This window comes from Scyliorhinus canicula, chromosome 6 (assembly GCF_902713615.1).
Source record: "Scyliorhinus canicula chromosome 6, sScyCan1.1, whole genome shotgun sequence".
NCBI classification, from domain to species: Eukaryota; Metazoa; Chordata; class Chondrichthyes; order Carcharhiniformes; family Scyliorhinidae; genus Scyliorhinus; species Scyliorhinus canicula.
In genome coordinates, this window is record NC_052151.1 from 152543752 (window position 1) to 152563187 (window position 19436).

General features: G+C 49.7%; 1 protein-coding gene across 1 annotated transcript in view; it reads left to right on the forward strand.

The window, feature by feature from the left end:
• Positions 1 to 19436, forward strand: part of kidins220b (kinase D-interacting substrate 220b) — a 241804-nt gene that overhangs the window by 183031 nt on the left and 39337 nt on the right. The window contains 2 exon segments of the mRNA XM_038800309.1: positions 6963 to 7186; positions 7481 to 7597. Of these exon segments, the coding sequence (XP_038656237.1) occupies positions 6963 to 7186; positions 7481 to 7597 (341 nt within the window).

Below are 19436 nucleotides of genomic sequence, written 5' to 3' on the forward strand. Positions count from 1 at the left end.
GGGGATCGGGTCCACCTAAAACGGCACTTTTTTTTCCCCGTTAAATTGTACCCCCATGTGTCTTGGCTGTGGCTCAATTGCTGGCACGTTTGCCTCAGAGTCGGAAGGTTTTGCGTTCAAGTCCCATTCCAAGACTTGGACATAAAAATCTAGGTTGACACTCCATTACAGTACAGAGGCAGTTCTGCACTGTTAGAGGTGTGATCTAACGGATGAGATTATAACTTGAGTCCTGTCTGCCCTCATAAGTGGATGTAACAGATTTCATGGCACTAATTTGAAGAAGAATAGGACAGTTATCCTTAATATCCTGGTCAATATTTATCTCTCGGGACTTCCGGTTGCGGTGATGCGGAGCTAAGCTGCACGTTCGGTAGCTCCCGCTATTTTCGGTCTTTGGGGCTCTTTTAAGGGCCCGTAGCGGTGCTGGCTGGACTTTTCCCGGTGTGGGAACACATCCACTGCGCTTATCTGCCGGTGGATGGACTGGACCAGGAGCGGAGCGGTTAAAAAATCGGCTTTGGAGCAGAGAAAGGTGCGCGGCAGGAGAAACAAGATGGCGGCGCGCGGGGAACCGGCAGCGTGGCAGCATTGGGCGCAGGTGCAGCAGGAGCTGCTTCAGCGCTGCTTCAGAGAGCTGAAGGCTGAGCTTTTGGAACTGTTTAAGGCCTCGCTGGACAAGCTCATGGTGACTCAGACGGCTCAGGGTGCAGAGATCCGCGAGCTACGGCAAAAGGCCTCGGAGAGTGAGGACAAAATCCTAGGCCTGGCAGTGAAGGTGGAGTCGCACGAGGCGTTCCACAAGAAATGGCTAGCGGGGATAGAGGAGATGGAGAACCGCTCCCGTCGGAAGAACTTGCGGATCCTGGGCCTCCCGGAGGGGCTGGAAGGTTCGGACTTGGGGGGGCCTATGTGGCCGTGATGTTGAACTCGTTAATGGGCGCGGGGTCGTTCCAGGGGCCCTTGGAGCTGGAGGGTGCCCATCGAGTGCTGTTGAGGAAGCCCAAGCCGAACGAGCCGCATAGGGCGGTGCTGGTCCGTTTTCACCGCTTCGTTGACCGTGAGTCAGTGCTGAGATGGGCGAAGAAGGAGAGGAGCAGCAAGTGGGAGAATGCAGAGATAAGGATTTATCAGGATTGGAGCGCGAAGGTGGCGAAGAGAAGGGCTGGTTTTAATCGGACGAAGGCAGTGCTTCACAAGAAGGGGGTGAAGTTTGGCCTGTTACAGCCGGCTCGCCTCTGGGTCACGTATAAAGATCGCCAGCTTTACTTCGATTCCCCGGAGTATGCCTGGGCCTTCGTCCAGGCAGAGAAGTTGGACTCGGGCTGGGGACTGATGTACATAGTCCGGAGGCCTTGTCCTCCTGGGTATCCTTTCGTTTTTCTGGTTGTGTTTGTTGATGCCTTTTTGCTTTTTTGCTTTTTCACTTTTTGGGGCTGTTATTTATTTATTCTGGTGCTTTCTTGTTTTTCACTGGTGGAGAGCTGGGGAGCTGTTCGCGGTCCCACTGGGCCACGCGCCCTTCTTTTTCCCGCGTGTTGGGTAGGGGGGGGCGAGGTTTGCGATGGAAGCGCGGGCTTTCTTTCCGCGTTGGAGGCGCAGTGGGCAGGACCGGCACTGGGTGGGGGGAGTGGTGGTTGTGTTACACCGGGGGCGGGGGGGGGGGGGGGGGGTCATTGGGGTGGTGGGAGCAGCCGGGGTCAGCAGGAGTCGGCTGACTTACGGAAGTACGATGGTAGGGATTACGCAGCTGGGGGAGGCCCTAGCTAAGGGGGGGGGGGGGGGGGGGGGGGTACCGGGTTGCTGCTGGAGGGGCCGAAGGGGAACTGCTGGTGATGGGGGGGGATTGGGAGGGGATCTGCCACCGTGGGGAACGGGCCTGGGGGATTCTGCGGGCACGTGGTGAGCCGAGGGAGAGCTATGGCTGACCGGCGCAGAGGGAGGGGGAAGACCCCCCAGATTCGGCTGGTCACATGGAACGTGAGGGGGCTGAATGGACCGGTGAAGTGGTCCCGGGTCTTGGCGCATTTGAAGGGGCTGGAAGCAGACGTGGCTATGCTCCAGGAGACGCACCTTAAGGTGGCGGATCAGGTGAGGCTGAGAAGAGGCTGGGTGGGGCAGGTGTTTCACTCGGGGCTAGATGCGAAGAATCGAGGGGTGGCGATTTTAGTTGGTAAGAGCTTGTCGTTTGTCGCGTCGAGTGTGGTGGCGGATAGCTATGGCAGATACGCAATGGTGAGTGGTAGGCTTCAAGGGGAGCGGGTGGTTCTGGTTAATGTGTACGTCCCCAACTGGGACGATGCAGGTTTCATGCGGCGAATGTTGAGCCGGATTCCAGACCTGGAGTCGGGGGCTTGATCTTGGGAGGGGATTTTAATACTGTGTTGGATCTGGCTCTGGATCGTTCGAAGTCTAGGACGGGTAAGAGGCCGGCGGCGGCCACAGTGCTGAGGGGGTTTATGGATCAGATGGGAGGGGTAGTCCCTTGGAGTTTTTTGAGGTAGGGAGGTTTCCTTTTTCTTCTATGTCCACAAGGCTTATTCCCGGATTGATTTTTTTGTCCTCAGCTGGGCTCTAATCCCGAGAGTGGTGGGGGCGGAGTATTCAGCGAAAGCCATATCTGACCATGCTCCGCATTCAGTGGACCTGGATCTGGGGGAGGGGAAGGATCAGCGCCCGCTGTGGAGGTTAGATGTGGGGCTTCTGTCAAAGGAGGAAGTATGTGGGCGGGTCCGTAGGTGCATAGAGGGGTATTTGGAAGCTAATGACAACGGGGAGGTGCAAGTTGGGGTGGTCTGGGAAGCGCTGAAGGCGGTGGTTAGAGGGGAGCTGATATCTATTCGGGCACACGGGAAGAGGGTTGAGAGGGAGAGGTTGGTGGAAGAAATGGTAAGGGTGGTCAGGAGGTATGCGGATGTCCTGGAAGAGGGGCTTGTGAGGAAGCGTCGCAGTCTCCAAGCGGAGTTCAATATACTAACCACCCGGAAGGCGGAGGCGCAGTGGAGGAGGGAGCAGGGGGTGGTATATGAGTACGGGGAGAAGGCAAGTCGGATGCTGGCCCACCAGCTCCGGAAGCGGGAGGCAGCGAGAGAGATAGGGGGAGTCACAGATGCAGGAGGGAACCTGGTACGGAGTGCTCGGGACATTAATGGGGTGTTCAGGTCCTTCTACGAGGAGCTGTACCGATCGGTGCCCCCTAGGGAGGTGGGCGGGATGGACCGCTTTCTGGATAAGCTGGAGTTCCCAAGAGTGGAGGAGGAGCGGGTGGAGGGTCTGGGGGCCCCAATCGAGTTGGAGGAGCTGATGGAGGCGCTGGGGAGCATGCAGACAGGGAAAGCACCGGGACCTGACGGGTTCCCGGTGGAGTTTTATAAGAAGTTCTCAGACCTGCTGGGCCCGTTGTTAGTGAGGACCCTGAATGAGGCGAGGGAGGGGGGGGGGCTTTGCACCCGACGATGTCTAGAGCAATAATTTCACTGATTCTAAAGCGGGATGAGGACCCCCTCCAGTGTGGGTCTTACTGGCCGGGGGGGATGCCAGAGGTGTTGAGGATACTTGGGGAGTTTGGGGACTTTTCGGGCTACAAGCTCAATGTGGGGAAGAGTGAGCTGTTTGTGTTGCACTTGGGGGACCAGGAGAGGGAGATGGGGGAGCTCCCATTGAAGAGGGCGGAGAGGAGCTTTAGATACTTTGGCGTCCAGATAGCTAGGAGCTATCCACCTGCGCTACATAGGGGGGGCGCTACATTGGCTAAACTTTTCGAGGCTGGTGGAACAGAAGGAGGTGGAATACGCTGCCACTCTCCTTGGCGGGCAGGGTCCAATCGGTTAAGATGACGGTGCTCCCGAGGTTTTTGTTTCTCTTCCGGTGTCTCCCCATCTTGATTCCGAAGGTTTTCTTTAGGAGGGTTAATAAGAGTATTCTGGGGTTCGTGTGGGTGCGAAGACCCTGAGAGTGAGGAGGGTATTCTTGGAGCGAAGCAGGGAGGGAGGTGGTTTGGCGTGGGTACTACTGGGCTGCGAATGTGGCAATGATTCGTAGGTGGGTGATGGAGGGGGAGGGTATTCTACGAGTCCAGTGGTGGTGGCTTCCCTCAAAATTTGGGGCAGTGGAGGCGACATAGGGGGGAAGTGAAGGCCTCAGTTTGGACCCCGATACGGGGTAACCACCGGTTTGCACCAGGGAGAATAGATGGTGGGTTTTTGAGTTGGCATAGGGCAGGCATCAGGCGGATGGGGGACCTTTTCCTCGACGGGAAGTTTGCGACTTTAGAGGAGTTGGAGGGGAAGTGGGGTCTCCCCCCTGGGAATAGTTTCAGGTATATGCAGATTAGGGTGTTTGTTAAGCGGCAGGTGGCGGAGTTTCCGCTATTGCCGCCAAGGGGGTGCAGGATAGGGTGCTCTCGGGGACGTGGGTCGGTGAGGGTAGGATCTCGGCAATTTATCAGGTGATGCAGGAGGGGGAGGAGGAGGCCTCGGTGGAGGAGCTGAAAGCGAAATGGGAGGAGGAGCTAGGGGAGGAGATCGACGAGGGGACGTGGGCGGGACGCCCTGGGGGGGGGGGGGCGGGGGGGTGAATTTGACCTTTTCTTGCGCACGGCTCAGCTTAATTCAGCTGAAGGTGCTGCATAGGGCACATATGACTGGGGCCAGGCTGAGCCGGTTCTTTGGGGGTGAGGACAGGTGTGGGAGGTGTTCGGGAGGCCTGGCGAATCACACCCACATGTTCTGGGCGTGTCCGTCGTTGGAGGGGTTCTGGAAGGGGGTGGCGGGGACCTTGTCCAAGGTGGTTGGTTCCAGGGTGGAACCGGGCTGGGGGCTCGCTATCTTTGGGGTAGCATCGGAGCCGGGAGTGCAGGAGGTGAGAGAGGCCGGTATTCTGGCCTTTGTGTCTCTAGTAGCCCGGCGCAGGATTCTTTTACATAAGAACTAGGAGCAGGAGTAGGCCATCTGGCCCCTCGAGCCTGCTCCGCCATTCAATTAGATCATACCTTGAAAACATGTAATGAAGGAGCCTCAACTGCTTCACTGGGCAAGGAATTCCATAGATTCACAACCCTTTGGGTGAAGAAGTTCCTCCTAAACTCAGTCCTAAATCTACTTCCCCTTATTTTGAGGCTATGCCCCCTAGTTCTGCTGTCACCCGCCAGTGGAAACAACCTGCCCGCATCTATCCTATCTATTCCCTTCATAATTTTAAATGTTTCTATAAGATCCCCCCTCATCCTTCTAAATTCCAACGAGTACAGTCCCAGTCTACTCAACCTCTCCTCATAATCCAACCCCTTCAGCTCTGGGATTAACCTAGTGAATCTCCTCTGCACACCCTCCAGCGCCAGTACGTCCTTTCTCAAGTAAGGAGACCAAAACTGAACACAATACTCCAGGTGTGGCCGTACTAACACCTTATACAATTGCAACATAACCTCCCTAGTCTTAAACTCCATCCCTCTAGCAATGAAGGACAAAATTCCATTTGCCTTCTTAATCACCTGTTGCACTTGTAAACCAACCTTCTGTGACTCATGCACTAGCACACCCAAGTCTCTCTGAGCAGCGGCATGCTTTAATATTTTATCGTTTAAATAATAATCCCGTTTGCTGTTATTCCTACCAAAATGGATAACCTCACATTTGTCAACATTGTATTCCATCTGCCAGACCCGAGCCCATTCACTTAACCTATCCAAATCCCTCTGCAGACTTCCAGTATCCTCTGCACTTTTCGCTTTACCACTCATCTTAGTGTTACAGTGGAGGCACGCGAAGCCCCCGAGCCCGGAACCCTGGATTAACGACATGGCCGGGCTCAACAAACTGGAGATGGTCAAGTTTGCCCTGAGGGGGTTGGTGCAAGGGTTCTTCTAGCGCTGGCAGCCTTTTCTTGATTTCCTGGCGGAGTGTTAGAGGGTGGTCATTCTCAGCAGCAGCCCAGGGGAGGGGGGGGGGCGGATTATGGGTCTGTTAAGGGGGTTTGTTTTTGCAACTGGGGGCGGAATGCTCCCCACGCCGGGTGGGAGAATCGCGGAAGTGCCGGGCGACTCACGACACGACTCCCTGGCGCCCCCCGTGATTCTCCCACCCCCCTGCTCGGAAGAATCTCCGGCCCGGATGGGCCGAGCGGCCTGCCGTTCCTGATAGTCAGCCGTCGTGAGGTCAGCCGCGAATGCGCGGGTTGGAGCCGGCCAACCTGCGCATGTGCGGCTGACGTCACATAGGCGCCGCCATCGCGTCATTCTCTGCGCGCCGCCTTGATGCAAGCGTCAAGGCCCGGCGGCCGAGATTTACGGAGCGCCGCTCCTAGCCCCCCGGGTGGGAGTGAATTAGGTGCGAGGAGCGGCCTCCGAGGCCGTCGTGAAACTCGCCCGAATTCACGACGGTCTTCCCGATTGATCACGGGAGCGGAGAATTCCGCCCTATCTGTTACTTTTTTGTTATTAATTTACTGCTTTGTATTGGGGGAGGGGCTTTTATTTCTGTTTTTTCTGTGCCTTGATTATTTTATTGTTGGGAGAAAATTTGTTGTTGAAAAATTTGAATTAAAATTATTTTTACAAAAAAGAATATTTATCTCTCAACCAATGTCACTCCTATTATCACACTGCTGATTGTGGGAGCTTGCTGTATGCAAACTGACTGCCTTGTTACCTACATTACAAAAATAACCAAAGCAATTGGCTGTAAAGTGCTTTTGGGACATGCAGTGATCATGAAAATCACTGACATGCATTTCTTTTTTTCGTATCATCTGTTGGAAATTCATTCCACCATCAGGCACATTTAATCAAGTAATATGTAAGGGATGAGTAATTTCCAGAAGTAGGATGTGTAGATTAAAATTTAAAAAGCCTAAAGTACTGAGCAAGTGTCCACGTCCACTTTTTTTGCTGAAAATGTGCTTATGAGCATAAGTTGTATTTGATAAAAACTGTCTTTGCTCAAGATTTTTCTTCTTGCTTACAGATATACGAGCGGCCAGAGAGCAGATGTCCACTGTAAATATCACAGGGATTCCTTATCCTTCACTCCCTTTACAGGAAGCTCCACCTCGGGCTGTATCTGTGTTCAGCCAGGCACCATCAGTCTGTTCCTCCTCAACTTCATTCAATGGTAATGTAATGTCACCACAACATCCTAGCAGCTATTATAGTGGCATGGTTGGACAACAGCATCCATTTTATAACCGGGTATGTAAATTAAAATCTATTATTGTACTAGATGCGAAATGACTACAGGTGTTTAAAAAAAAAAATTGAATTGACACTGCAACATCCCTCATATTTGATTTATAACCATGTGTTACTTTGGTTAATTTTTTAATGTCTATTTTGAGTTTCATTCATCATGAATTGGGATTTGGGAAGTCAACATACTCTACATTGAAAAGAGATTTGTCATTCCATGTGTTAAGTGTGTTTCTTTCCTTTGTGACTTCATTTGATTTTCCTAAATTTGTTTTTCCACCTGTTCCTTTTCCATAGCCATATTTTGCCCCTCCTATTTGTTACCTGCCAAGGCAATACTTTGGCAGTTTGCAACATCCCATCTCGCGTTCATCAGCTAAAACCAGTTTGTCAAGAGAACAATACAGTAATCTAGTAAGTATTACAAAAGGGTGAATATTTTAGTACTGGAATGTAGTATGTATTTTATACACCATTTAATTTATTTTTTTGAAACTTTTCTTTTGCTAGACATTCCATACACCTATAAAATGTTGGCACAATAATAAATTTCAATGTAGTACAAATTCACAAAATACTGCTTAGGTTCTTAAGTTTTCACCAAAATAGTACTGCTTTTCTTCCTAGGAGTTCCCCCTCGGTTTTATGTTTACAAGTAAATGTTATTTTTTTCTAAATCCTGACACGATTTTGTATTTTCAGGTTCTGCAAAAGTTGTTCCTCTTTTGTTTCATTTCAAACTGTTAACCTTTGTTTGTTCAACTAACTCAGCAATATCTGATTTTTGTTCTTCTTAAGCTGGGTTTCTTGCTCGGAGTACCTGAATTGTGTTGGTTAGAAATTGGCATTGGATGATTCGTGATGAATTGCTGAACTTTTGCTTTGGGTTTTGTGTCTCTTTGCCGATAGAAATTGTAAATGAACTATTTGGAGTGCATAGCTTTCTTGTAGTTAATCATGGAAAACTACAATTCTGTTTGAAATAGCAGTAACATAATTTCCTGTAAAATATATATCAATCAAATGGGGTACGTAGCATGCTATCAACCTTCATTTTCAAAGGTCAGGAGCAAAAAAATAATTTTAAATTACTAAGATAGCAACTAAATGAAACTGGCTGCATGACCAAATAAAAACAGCAAGTTTGGCAGTACCTGTGGAGAGAGAAACAGAGTTAACATTTCAAGCTCAATATGATTGTTCTTCGGTAGCTCTGAAGTCATATTGGAGTCAAAAGAGCCATATTGGCTGTCAAACCTGCTGAACCTGACAGCATTTTCTGTTTTTATTTTAGATTCCCAGCAACAGCAGGATTTTGCTTTTTCTATTGCTATTTGACCATCATAATTTCATCTCTCTCCACTTACATATTTTGACTTGGCCTTTTGGCTTTTCCTCCACTTGTGATATTGAAGCCGTCTGGGCATTCAAAAGTTCAATAATTACAGAATTAATACTATTTAATTTAATTGACTTAACTAAATAAATGTTGTTAGTAAATTGCAAAATAGAAAATAATTCACCACTCTACAAATTTATGAAGTGTGCCATGATGGTGCAGTGGTTAGCACTGCTGCCTATGGCGCTGAGGACCCGAGTTCGATCCCGGCCTTGGGTCACTGTCCATGTGGAGTTTGCACATTCTCCTGTGTCTGCGTGGGTCTTGCCCCCAAAACCCAAAGATGTTGTGGTTAGGTGGATTGGCCACGCTAAATTATTGCCCCTTAATTGGAAAAAATAATTGTGTACTCTAAATTTATTTTTAAAAATACAAGTTTATGTTAACGAGAGGGGTATACATGATCCGCTTTCTGATATATTTATATTGTTACCAAAATTTTGATTTTATTCTTGTCAGGAAGTGATCGAGGAGGCTGCTGATGAGGGGCTTCCTTCCCCCACAGACACCTCACTGGTAATGAGTAGCCACGTAGTGTGAAGTTGTAGCATCTCTTTGCTTCTTCCACTGTGATAATATCTCATCAATTAGAAAGGCTTTTTTAAGCAACATTTTCATTTTCTTCTTCACTGTCTTTATCTGGTGTGATTTATGTGGTTGCAGTGTTGACCATATTTTTGTGATTTCAAAAGCTTCACTTTTTGCAATCTGAATGAGTCTGTACATCACTTCAAGTTAGTTCACAGAACTAGACTTTATTAAAACCAGCTTCTGGAAAAAATACTTTTGCATCATAACACGTCTTTAGCAGGTAAAATGTAAAAGCAAATTCATAATTATACAAAATTCAATATAACAAATTATCATTTGTTAATCAGTACTGATGTATCCAATCACAAATTGAGTGATATTTATTTGTAATATATTTTCAGGTTTATTGAGCATAACATAGTTGTTCTCGGTCTGTTAAATGCGTCAGATCTGAAGTTGTAGTTAAATATACAAAAACCCGATGGCAGGGGTGTGGAACAAGAACACTTCATGAGTTTTAATATCGACCCTTCAAGAGTTTAAACAAGAAATTCAAAATATTCTTGTCCATAATTAGGATTCAGGATGATTAGAAACGTATAAAGAAATACTGTAAATGGGTAGTCCAGAAACGTTTACTATGTAATAATATTGGGGAGACTAGGTAGTAATGTCACTAGACTAGTAATCCGGAAGCTCAGGCTAATGCTCTGGGACGGCATAGGTTTAAATCCCACCATGGCAGCTGGTGGAATTTAAATTCATTATTAAAATCTGTAATTAAGATGCTTAAAACCTAGATTTAGATCTAAAAAGATATGCAGGATAGGTGACTTGGCCACGCTAAACTGCCTCTTAATTGGAAACAAATAATTGGGTACTCTCAATTTATTTTTTTTAATGTTCTCACAGGTATGCCTTACTTTTTGCCTTGACTTCCTTGTTTAGCCATGGAATGTTTTTCCTACTTTTACAATTCCACTTCCTCTCAGGAATATACTTTAATTCAGAGGTGTCTCCCTCAACATCCGCCGTGGTCCTTAACTATCCTACCCTCAATTATTCGTGTCCAGCCTACTTGGGCCAACTCTTTCCTCAGGCCTGTATAATTACCTCTGCCCAATGCTAAAACACTAGTGTAGCACTCTGTTCTCTTTCGCTCAAAATGAATTTGAAATTCTACCATGTTGTGATCATCCCTTCCAAGAGGATTTATCAACCCTTCATTACATTTTTTTTAAATCATTTTATTAGCTTTTTAAAAATTATGTACATTGCCGTTGGTTTTCCTTTATGAAATAGAAAAATGAAATGAAAATCGCTTATTGTCACGAGTAGGCTTCAATGAAGTTACTGTGAAAAGCCCCTAGTCGCCACATTCCGGCGCCTGTCCGGGGAGGCTGGTACGGGAATCGAACCATGCTGCTGGCCTGCTTGGTCTGCTTTAAAAGCCAGCGATTTAGCCGAGTGAGCTAAACCAACCCCTTATTATACAGTGTAAATCAGCTTGCGTTTCTTTATTTACAAATTTTTGATGTCTAGTTCGACATGTCCCCTGCCCCATTGATTTCTTCCCTGGTCGATCTGGGGGGAGGGGGGAGGGGCTCCTCCTTCTTGCTCCTTTCCCCGCCCACTTTCTATTCTCCCGTTGTCGGCTTGAACCGTGTTCTTTTTGTGAATGGGGGAGGGGTGGGGGGTGGTGTAGCCCCCTCCCCCAGTGGTGTCCCTCTTTGTCTGTCTCAGACTTTCTGCCCCCCCCCCCCCCCCCCCCCCTGTCGTTCCTCCTCTTTTTCTTTCCCCTTTGTAATCCTTCCCGTTCTCTCTCTATTGGCTGTTGTTGGCCTCAAACTGGTTTTGGAACAGACAGCCAAATTACCCCCAAGTATCCAGGAAGCCTTCCTCCAACCCTCGGATGGCATATTTGATCTTCTCCAGGTGGAGAAATTCCGAAAGGTGAGCTAGCCAGTCTGCAGCTGTGGGTGGTGCTGCTGATCAACAGCTGAACAGGATTCTCTGGCGTACGATTAGGGAAGCGAAAGCTAGGGCGTGGCACTGTTCCCCATGTGTAGCTCTGGCTGCTCTGATACCCGGAAGATTGCCACATTTGGGCATGGCTTCACCCTCACCCGCACAACCTTGGACATTGCCTCAGTGAAGGCTGTCCAGAACCCAGAAAGTTTGTGACAAGCCGAGAACATGGTGGGTGTAGTTCACCAGGCTCCTCTGGCACCGTTCACATTTATCCTCCACCACCAGGAACAACCAGCTCATTGGACTTCTGGTTAGGTGTGCTCTGAGCACCACTTTGAACGGCATGAGGCTGAGCCTTGTGCAGGAGGAGGTGGAATTGGCCCTGTTCAGTGCTTCGCTCCAGAGTGTCCACCCCACTTCTGTCCCCAGTTCGTCCTCCCATTTCCGTCTGGTCTCGTCCAGTGGTGTTTGGGCTCTGTCCAGTAGCTGTCTGTATAATTTCCCACAGAGTCCCCCTTCCTTATTGTCCGTCATCAGGTCCTCTAATAGTGTGGTCTCTGGGGGCCAGGGGTATCCTATTGTCTCTTTGCGGAGTAAGTGTTTTATTTGGAAGTGTCTCATTTCCTGTCCTGTCGGTAGTTCCCATTCCTCCGTTCGTTTGTTCAGCATCGCTAGTCTGTGTCCTCTGTAGAGATCCCTAAGTGTTCCCCTGTCCTATTTCCATTTTTTAAACGTTGCGTCTATCGTGACTGGTGGGAATCTGTATTACTGCAGGTGGGAGCCACGGGGGACATCTTGGTCAGCCCGAAGTGCTGTCTGAGTTGGCCACACGTTTTCAGTGTGCCGGCTACTACTGGGCTCAATGTATATTTTGTCGAGGGGGGGGGTGGGGTGCTGCCGTGGCCAGGATCAGGATGGTCCTAGATAAATAGAAGATAGTAGCATGAGGAGGATTTTGTCCTTCGAGCCTGCTCTGCCATTTATCACGATCATGGCTGATCATCCAGCTCAATAGCCCAATCCTGCTTTCTCCCCATAACCATTCACTCCAAGTGCTATATCTAGCCACCTCTTGAATATATTCAATGTTTTAGCATAAACTACTTCCTGTGGTAATAAATTCCACAGACTCGCCACTCGTTGGGTGAAGAAATGTCTCCTCATCTCCGTCTGAAATGGTTTACCCTGAATCCTCGGACTGTGATCCCTGGACCTAGACTCTCCCACCATCAGGAACATCCTCCCTGCACCTACCCTGTCTAATCTTGTTAGAATTTTATAAGTCTCTGAGATCGCCCCCTCATTCTTCTGAACTCCAGCGAGAACAATCCTAACTTAGTCAATCTCTCCTCATATGACAGTCCCGTCATCCCTGGAATCAGTCTGGTAAACCTTCGCTGCACGATAGCAGAGTGGTTAGCACAGTTGATTTACAGCTCCAGGGTCCCAGGCTAAATTCTCGGCTTAGGTCACTGGCTGTGCGGAGTCTGCACGTTCTCCCCGTGTCAGCGTGGGTTTCCTCCGATGCTCCGGTTTCCTCCCACAGTCCAAAAGTGTGCAGGTTAGGTGGATTGGCTATGATAAATTGCCCTTAGTCTCCAAAAAGGTTAGCTGGGGTTGCGGGGATAGAGTGGAGGTGTGGGCTTGTGTGGGGTGCTCTTTCCGGGGCCGGTGCAGACTCGATGGGCCGAATGGCCTCCTGCACTGTAAATACTATGATTCTATGCACTCATCGAGAGCAAGAACATCCTTCCGGTGAAAAGGGGACCAAGACTGCACAGACTATTCCAGGTGTGGCCTTAACAAGGCCCTGTATAATTGCAACAACACATCCCTGCTCCTGTACTCGAAACCTCTCGCAATGAAGGCCAACATACCATTAGCCTTCTTTACCGCCTGCTGCACCTGCATGCTTACATTCAGCGACTGGTGCACAAGGACACCCAGGTTCCGCTGCACACTCCACTCCCAATTTACAACCGTTCAGGTAGTAATCTGCCTTCCTGTTTTTGCTTCCAAAGTGAATGACCTTACACTTATCCAAATTATACTGCATCTACCATTGATTTGCCCACTTGCCCAACCTGTCCAGATCATGCTGTAGGATCTCTGCACCCTCGTCACAGTTCACACCCCACGCACATACACAAAACCATAATTTCCAGTCCGTCGAGGAACTGTTTCATCCCCATCGTGAGGTTTGGAGGTGTCTAGCCCTCTGTAGAAGGTCTCAAATGCTTGATTGACCTCTTTTGGTTCGGCTACCAGTTTGCCTCTGTTGTCCGACACATGCGCTATTTCCCTCGTGGCTACCTGCTTTCTCAGCTGGAGAGCCAGTAGGTAGCTAGCCTTTTCTCCATGTTTGTAAAAGGTTCCTCGCGTCTGGCGGAGTTGGTACACTGCTTTCCTGGTGGATAGCAGGTTAAAGTCCATTTGTAGCTTTTTCCTTTCCGCCAGCAGCTCTACGGTCGGGGCCTCGGGAGTATTTTGTGTCCACCTCCAAGATGGAGTCGATCAGCTGTTGCCTGGCCTCCATCTCTTCTCTCTCTGTTAGTCCCTTGAAGGCTATGGGCGCTATTCTCCGCGGGCCCCCCGACAAAATTCACGCGCCCCCCGCGATTCTCCCCCCCCCGCTCGGAAGAATCGGCGCTCGCCATTTTTTTACGGCGAACGGCGATTCTCCGACCCGGATGGGCCGAGCGGCCTGCCGTTCACGGCCGTTTCACGACGGCGGCAAACACATCTGGTCGCTGTCGTCGTGAAACGGGAGTGAGAAGCCTGTTTGGGACTTGTAGGTGGCCTAGAAAGGAAAGAGCACCACGACTGTGCTCGGGAGGGGACAGCCCCGCAATCAGTGCCCACCGATCGTCGGGCCAGCGTCCAAATCGGACGCACTATTTCCACTCCACCACCCCGCAAGATCAAGCCGCCACGTCTTGCGGGGCGGCTGAGGGTAAAGACGGCCACCGGGCATGCGCGGGTTCGTGCCGTCAGTGTCATGACGTCAGTCGCGCATGCGCGTGTTGGAGCCGGCCAACCTGCGCATGCGCGGCTGACGTCATTAGGCGCGCCGGCCACGTCATTCTCGGCGCGACGCCCCCACGGGCGAGATTTCCGGAGCGCCGCTCCTAGCCCCGCAGGGAGAGGAGAATATGGGGCGAGGAGTGGCCTCCAAGGCCGTCGTGAAACTCGGCCGAGTTCACGTGGCCCTCCCGATTTTTCCCGGGAGCGGAGAATTCCGCCCAATAATTTCCCCTCTGATCAGAGCCTTCAGTGCCACGCAGAAAGTGGAGGGGGAGATCTTCCCATTCCGGTTGTTGCTCGCGTAGTCGCCGATGGCCTGCGATGCTTTCTGGCTGAAGGCCTTGTCGGCCAGGAGGTCCGTGTCCAGCCTCCATGTGGGGCGCTGGGCATGGCCCGTCTCCAACCTCACATCCACGTAGTGTGGAGTGTGGTCGGAGATGACTATCGTGGAGTACTCCGCTCCTGTAATTCGTAGAAGCACCAATTTCTCCACTGCAAAGAAGTGGATCCGGGTATATACCTTGTGTACTTGTGAAAAGAATGAGAATTCTTTTTCTCTGGGTGTAGGAACCTCCACGGGTCCACCGAACCCATCTGCTCCATAAATGCTCCCAGATCCTCAGCCATGCCTGTCTTTTTTTCCCGTTCTGGGGCTCGATTGGTCAGCAAGCGGGTCCTGTACACCATTGAACTCGCCCCCCATAATTAGTCGGTGTGTCGATGTCGGGGATTTCTGCCATGGTCTTTTCCGGTGCCCCAGGATACCGCTAACCATGACGTACTGTCCCCCTGGGTCCGTAACCATCCTAGTCTCTGCAAATCTCATCCTCTTGCTAATCAATATGCCTCGTCCCGTGGCATGAATGGTACATCTGTCCCACCCAGCCCTTCCTTACTAGTAATCAGTCCTTCTCCCTCGGGTGTGACTCCTGCAGGTAGACTATGTCCGCCGTCCGGCTTCTCGGGTGGGCAAAGACTCTGGATCTTTTCACTGGGCCGCTAAGTCTCCTTACATTCCAGTGACTATCCTGGTGGGGGGGGGGGTGGTTTCTGATCCCGCGGTCCTGCAGCATCAACCATACATACATGTTTGACACGCCCCTACGCTCCGGGGTTTCCCTTTATGTGGGGGCAGTCCAAAATGGCCGCGGTCACCGTTCTTCGCGTGAGGCCGGGCCCCTTCACTCCGGGGTTTCCATTTGTCCAGGGGGCACCCAACATTGCCACTAACTGTGTGTACGCCACGTGAGTGCGCCCCTGCACTCCGGGGTCTCCCCTTGTTTAGGGACCCTCCAACGAGGCTGCTTGCGGCACCATCTTGGTATATCGGCCTGTTCCGTGCCTGCCGATGCCTGTGACTTTCTCGTTGCCAATCCTTACCTACCCTTCTGTGCCATTTCTGTTCTGTGAGTCTCTTTCCCCCCTCCCACCAGCCAGACTTCCTCTCCCCCGAGAGGTGCGCCGTGGCCCCCTTTTCTACTTGTCTTGCTATGCTAGCCCTCACTGCTAGTACGATGGCTCTCCTCCCTGGGCTGGTCTCGCCCTATCCCTGTTCTATCTCCCTATCTCTTCCTTTCTTCCCCGCCTCGCCTGTTTCCCCTATCCTCTCTCCCCTCTCTTTGGCTTCCAACTTTAATCCGAGAATGAGGCAGCACAGTGCCGCGCAAACAGAGTCTGTACAATAGGGCTTAGTCCCGTTTTGTCCTTCGCTATCATTTTTTCCCCCCGCTGCCCTCACCATTGCCGCATTTGTTCATTCTCTAGATTGTTGGTTTTCACAAACTCTTTGGCCTCTGCTGGGGTGCCGAAGTAGTATTCTTTCCCTTTGTAAGTTACCCAGAATCTGGACGGGAACAACATGCCGAACTTCCCCCCGCTCTTGTCGAGTGCTGATTTTGACAAGTCCGCCACAATATACCCTTATTCTGCGTCCTTCCCACGATCATGACTTTGTCTGTCGGGCCCACCTCAGGATCTTCTCCTTGTACCTGTGCAGCTTCACCATGATCGCTCTCAGCTGCTTCCTAGTCTTAGGTTTATGCCAGAGTGACCTGTGTTCCCTGTTGGGTTTTGGGAAGCTGTCCTTCCTGACTAGGTTGCCCAGCATGTGGGCGATGTAGTCCGTTGGGTCCCTTCCCTCAACCCCCTCTGGCGGTCCTACAATATGGATATTTTGTCGTCTGGACCTGTTTTCCTGATTCTCTACCTTTCCCCTCCAGTTCCCTTGGGTCGCCACCAACCTCTTCACTCTTATCTCCAGAGCCACGATCATATCACTCTGGTCAGTTGATGCCCTTTCCAGGTCCAGGATTGTCCTTTCCTGGGCTTCCTTCTTTCCCAGGCCATCTATTGTGCGCTGGAGGGCAGTCACCGATTCTGTCACCACCTCTTTCACCACCACCTGGAATTCCATTTTAATCGCCTCACTCATGGCAGTCGGTTCTTTTTTTTTCAGGAATGTCTTCCATCCATCCCCGGTGGGGGGGCGCAGCTGCCTGTTCATGTTTTGCTGTTCCAGTTGCTCCCTCTCTTGGTTCGCTGGGGTCTCCACCTTTACTGCCGCTTCTGCCTTCTCGCCCGCCCCTTGAACCACCGTTTGTCGGCATCTTCTCTTCTGCTTCTTTGCTGCTAATGCCTTTTGGGTTTTAAGGAGTTTTGGATGGCTTTTTGAGCCTAGAATCCAAGAACATTTGCTATTTTGGGTCCAAATGGGAGGAGAGCCACCTGATGTGTGTCCGCTCAGCACATCACCACGACTGGAAGTCCCTTCTTCATTATATAATACTAAATCTAAAATAGCCTGTTCCTTGGTTGGCTCCATAACATATTGCTCTAAGAAACAATGGACTTGATGAAATCTTCCTCGAGGCTACCCTTGCCAATTTGCTTAATCCACCCTCGAGGCGACCGTTACCAATTTGCTTAATCCAGTCAGTTTGCTTGTTAAAATCACGCATGATTACCTGTGTGCCATTCTCTCAAGCCCTCGTGATTTCTTGGTTTGTACTATGCCCCACTTTGGAAGCATTGCTTGTGGGCCTGTAAATTACTCGTAGCAAGGAGTTTTCCCCCTTGTTTTTTATTTCCACCCTTATCGATTCAACATCTTGGCCTTTAATGCCAATATCATTTCTTAATACAGTCTTAATGCCATCTTTAACCAATAAAGCAACTCCACCTCCTGCTCCATCCTGTCTATCCTTTAAGAATGCTGTGTACCCTTGGTACTCCCAGTCCCAGTCCGCCTGCAACCATGGTTCAGTGATCCCCACCAAATCATACTCATTTGTCACTATTTGTGCTGTCAGATCATTGACCTTATTCCGAATACTGCGAGCATTTAAGTGCAATGTTTTTAAATATATCCTACTGATTTGTCTTTCCCTTGCAGGACTTTCTTGTGCACTACGCTTTTCACACATTCTGACCTCCTTGATTAATCTCTGTTAACAGTTAACCTCATTCACAACTTTCACTCCACCAGTCACCTTACATTTAAATTTTTTATGTTTTCTTCCTCCTCCACAGTCGTTAGACTGGCCCTGGCTGTTCATTAATATCTACCTTTTCCTCACATGCTAACCTGCTGCTCTGGTTCCCATTAACCATTATACTTCCTGTATGATCATGGCTGATCATCCAACTCAATAGCCTAATCCTATTTTCCCCCATATCCTTTTATCCCCTTCGCCTAAAGTGCTATTTCTAATTGTTTCTTGAAAACATGCAATGGTTTGGACTCAACTACTTTCAGTGGTAACAAATTCCAAATGTCAAACTTGCGTTTTTGTCAGTGGAAAACCCATTTCAAGCCATTCAGAAAGATAAGGAGACCAAAACTGCGCACCATAGTCAGGTGTGGTCTCACCAAGGCCCTGTATAATTGCAGCTTTTGAAGCTTCAATTGTTTTTCGCATTCTGATACCCTAAATTGACATTCCCCTTTAATCGTGCCTGCTATTTTAAATTATGATGACATGCAGTTTTCTGTATGCTTGCGGCACAAGTCCAAATGTCAAACTTGCGTTTTTGTCAGTGGAAAACCCATTTCAAGCCATTCAGAAAGATGTAAATTTCCCTCGCAATGATAAATGTCCTATTAAGGTTTCCAAAGTTGCCAACATGATAATGTGCTACCTTGTCACGCCGTTGAACAGGCATGGCCTTTTTCTTCTCCACATCTGTTAAATATTTTGTCAGCCTTTTAAGTTAATCTTCTTGCACAGTACTTTGTAACGGCTTAAATAAATGATTTAATTAAGTTTAGACTCTAACTTTAATTCAGTTGTTGACTGTCTCCCTTAAAATGCATTTCACTGTATTTGAATTTCAGCTTATTAAGACTTCTGTTGATAACATTATCCCATCGTTTGGAAATATCTGGATTCAATCTTAATTTTGTCACAGCTTTTTTGCAATCTCAGTCCGTATTGATCATGGGTGACGCACAAAATTCTGGGTTTGTTGGCAAGTTAAATGACACCAAATAGCACAGTGTATAATAATTACATGCAATATACAACATTAAAGTTCATGCAATATAGAACATAGAGCTTTACGGTCTAATCTGAAGAAGCTGTTCCATAGAATGGCACACTAGCGATGCAAAGCATGACTTCTTGCTGAGGTAGGGTTGTGGCTGTTTGGGCACTGATTTCTCTGTTGTGCCTTGCTGATGTGGCCATTATTTCCACGAGAGTATTGACAGTGGGTGACAATTTTGACGTACAGAAGCTTTATAGCTTAGCCTCATACAGTACATGACGACTGTTACAAACATCCGGAAGGATGTATTTCCTTCCTTGACTTGGAGCACAGGCTATTGTGTCTGGAGTGCAAAATAAGAATACCTGCTTGAAAAGCATTAGCCTGTCAACGCTGCTGTAATCTGGGACGGGATTCTCTGACCCCCCCCGCCAGGTTGGAGAATCGCCGAGGGTTGGCGTAAATCATGCCCCTGCCGTCCTCCGAATTCTCCGGGCCCCCAAAAATTGCCTCGGCGCGGGCGGCGCTACTCAATGGGCCCGAGGCCGCCCGAATTCTCCGGCCCACGATGAGCCGAAGTCCCGCCCATTCTTTGCCAGTCCCGTCGGCGTAAATTGGAGTAGGTAGGTCCTTACCGGCGGGACCTGGCGGTGCGGGTGGCCTCCCGAGTTCTTGGGGTGGCGCGGGGCCCTCCGCGGTGGCCTGGCCTGCGATCGGGGCCCACCAATCCACGGGCATGCCTGTGCCGCACCTTTGGGGTGGCCCGCGCCAGAGTGGTTCGCGCCACTCCTCGGCACCGGGACCCCCCACCCTGCCGGGTAGGGGAGAATCATGCCCCCTATT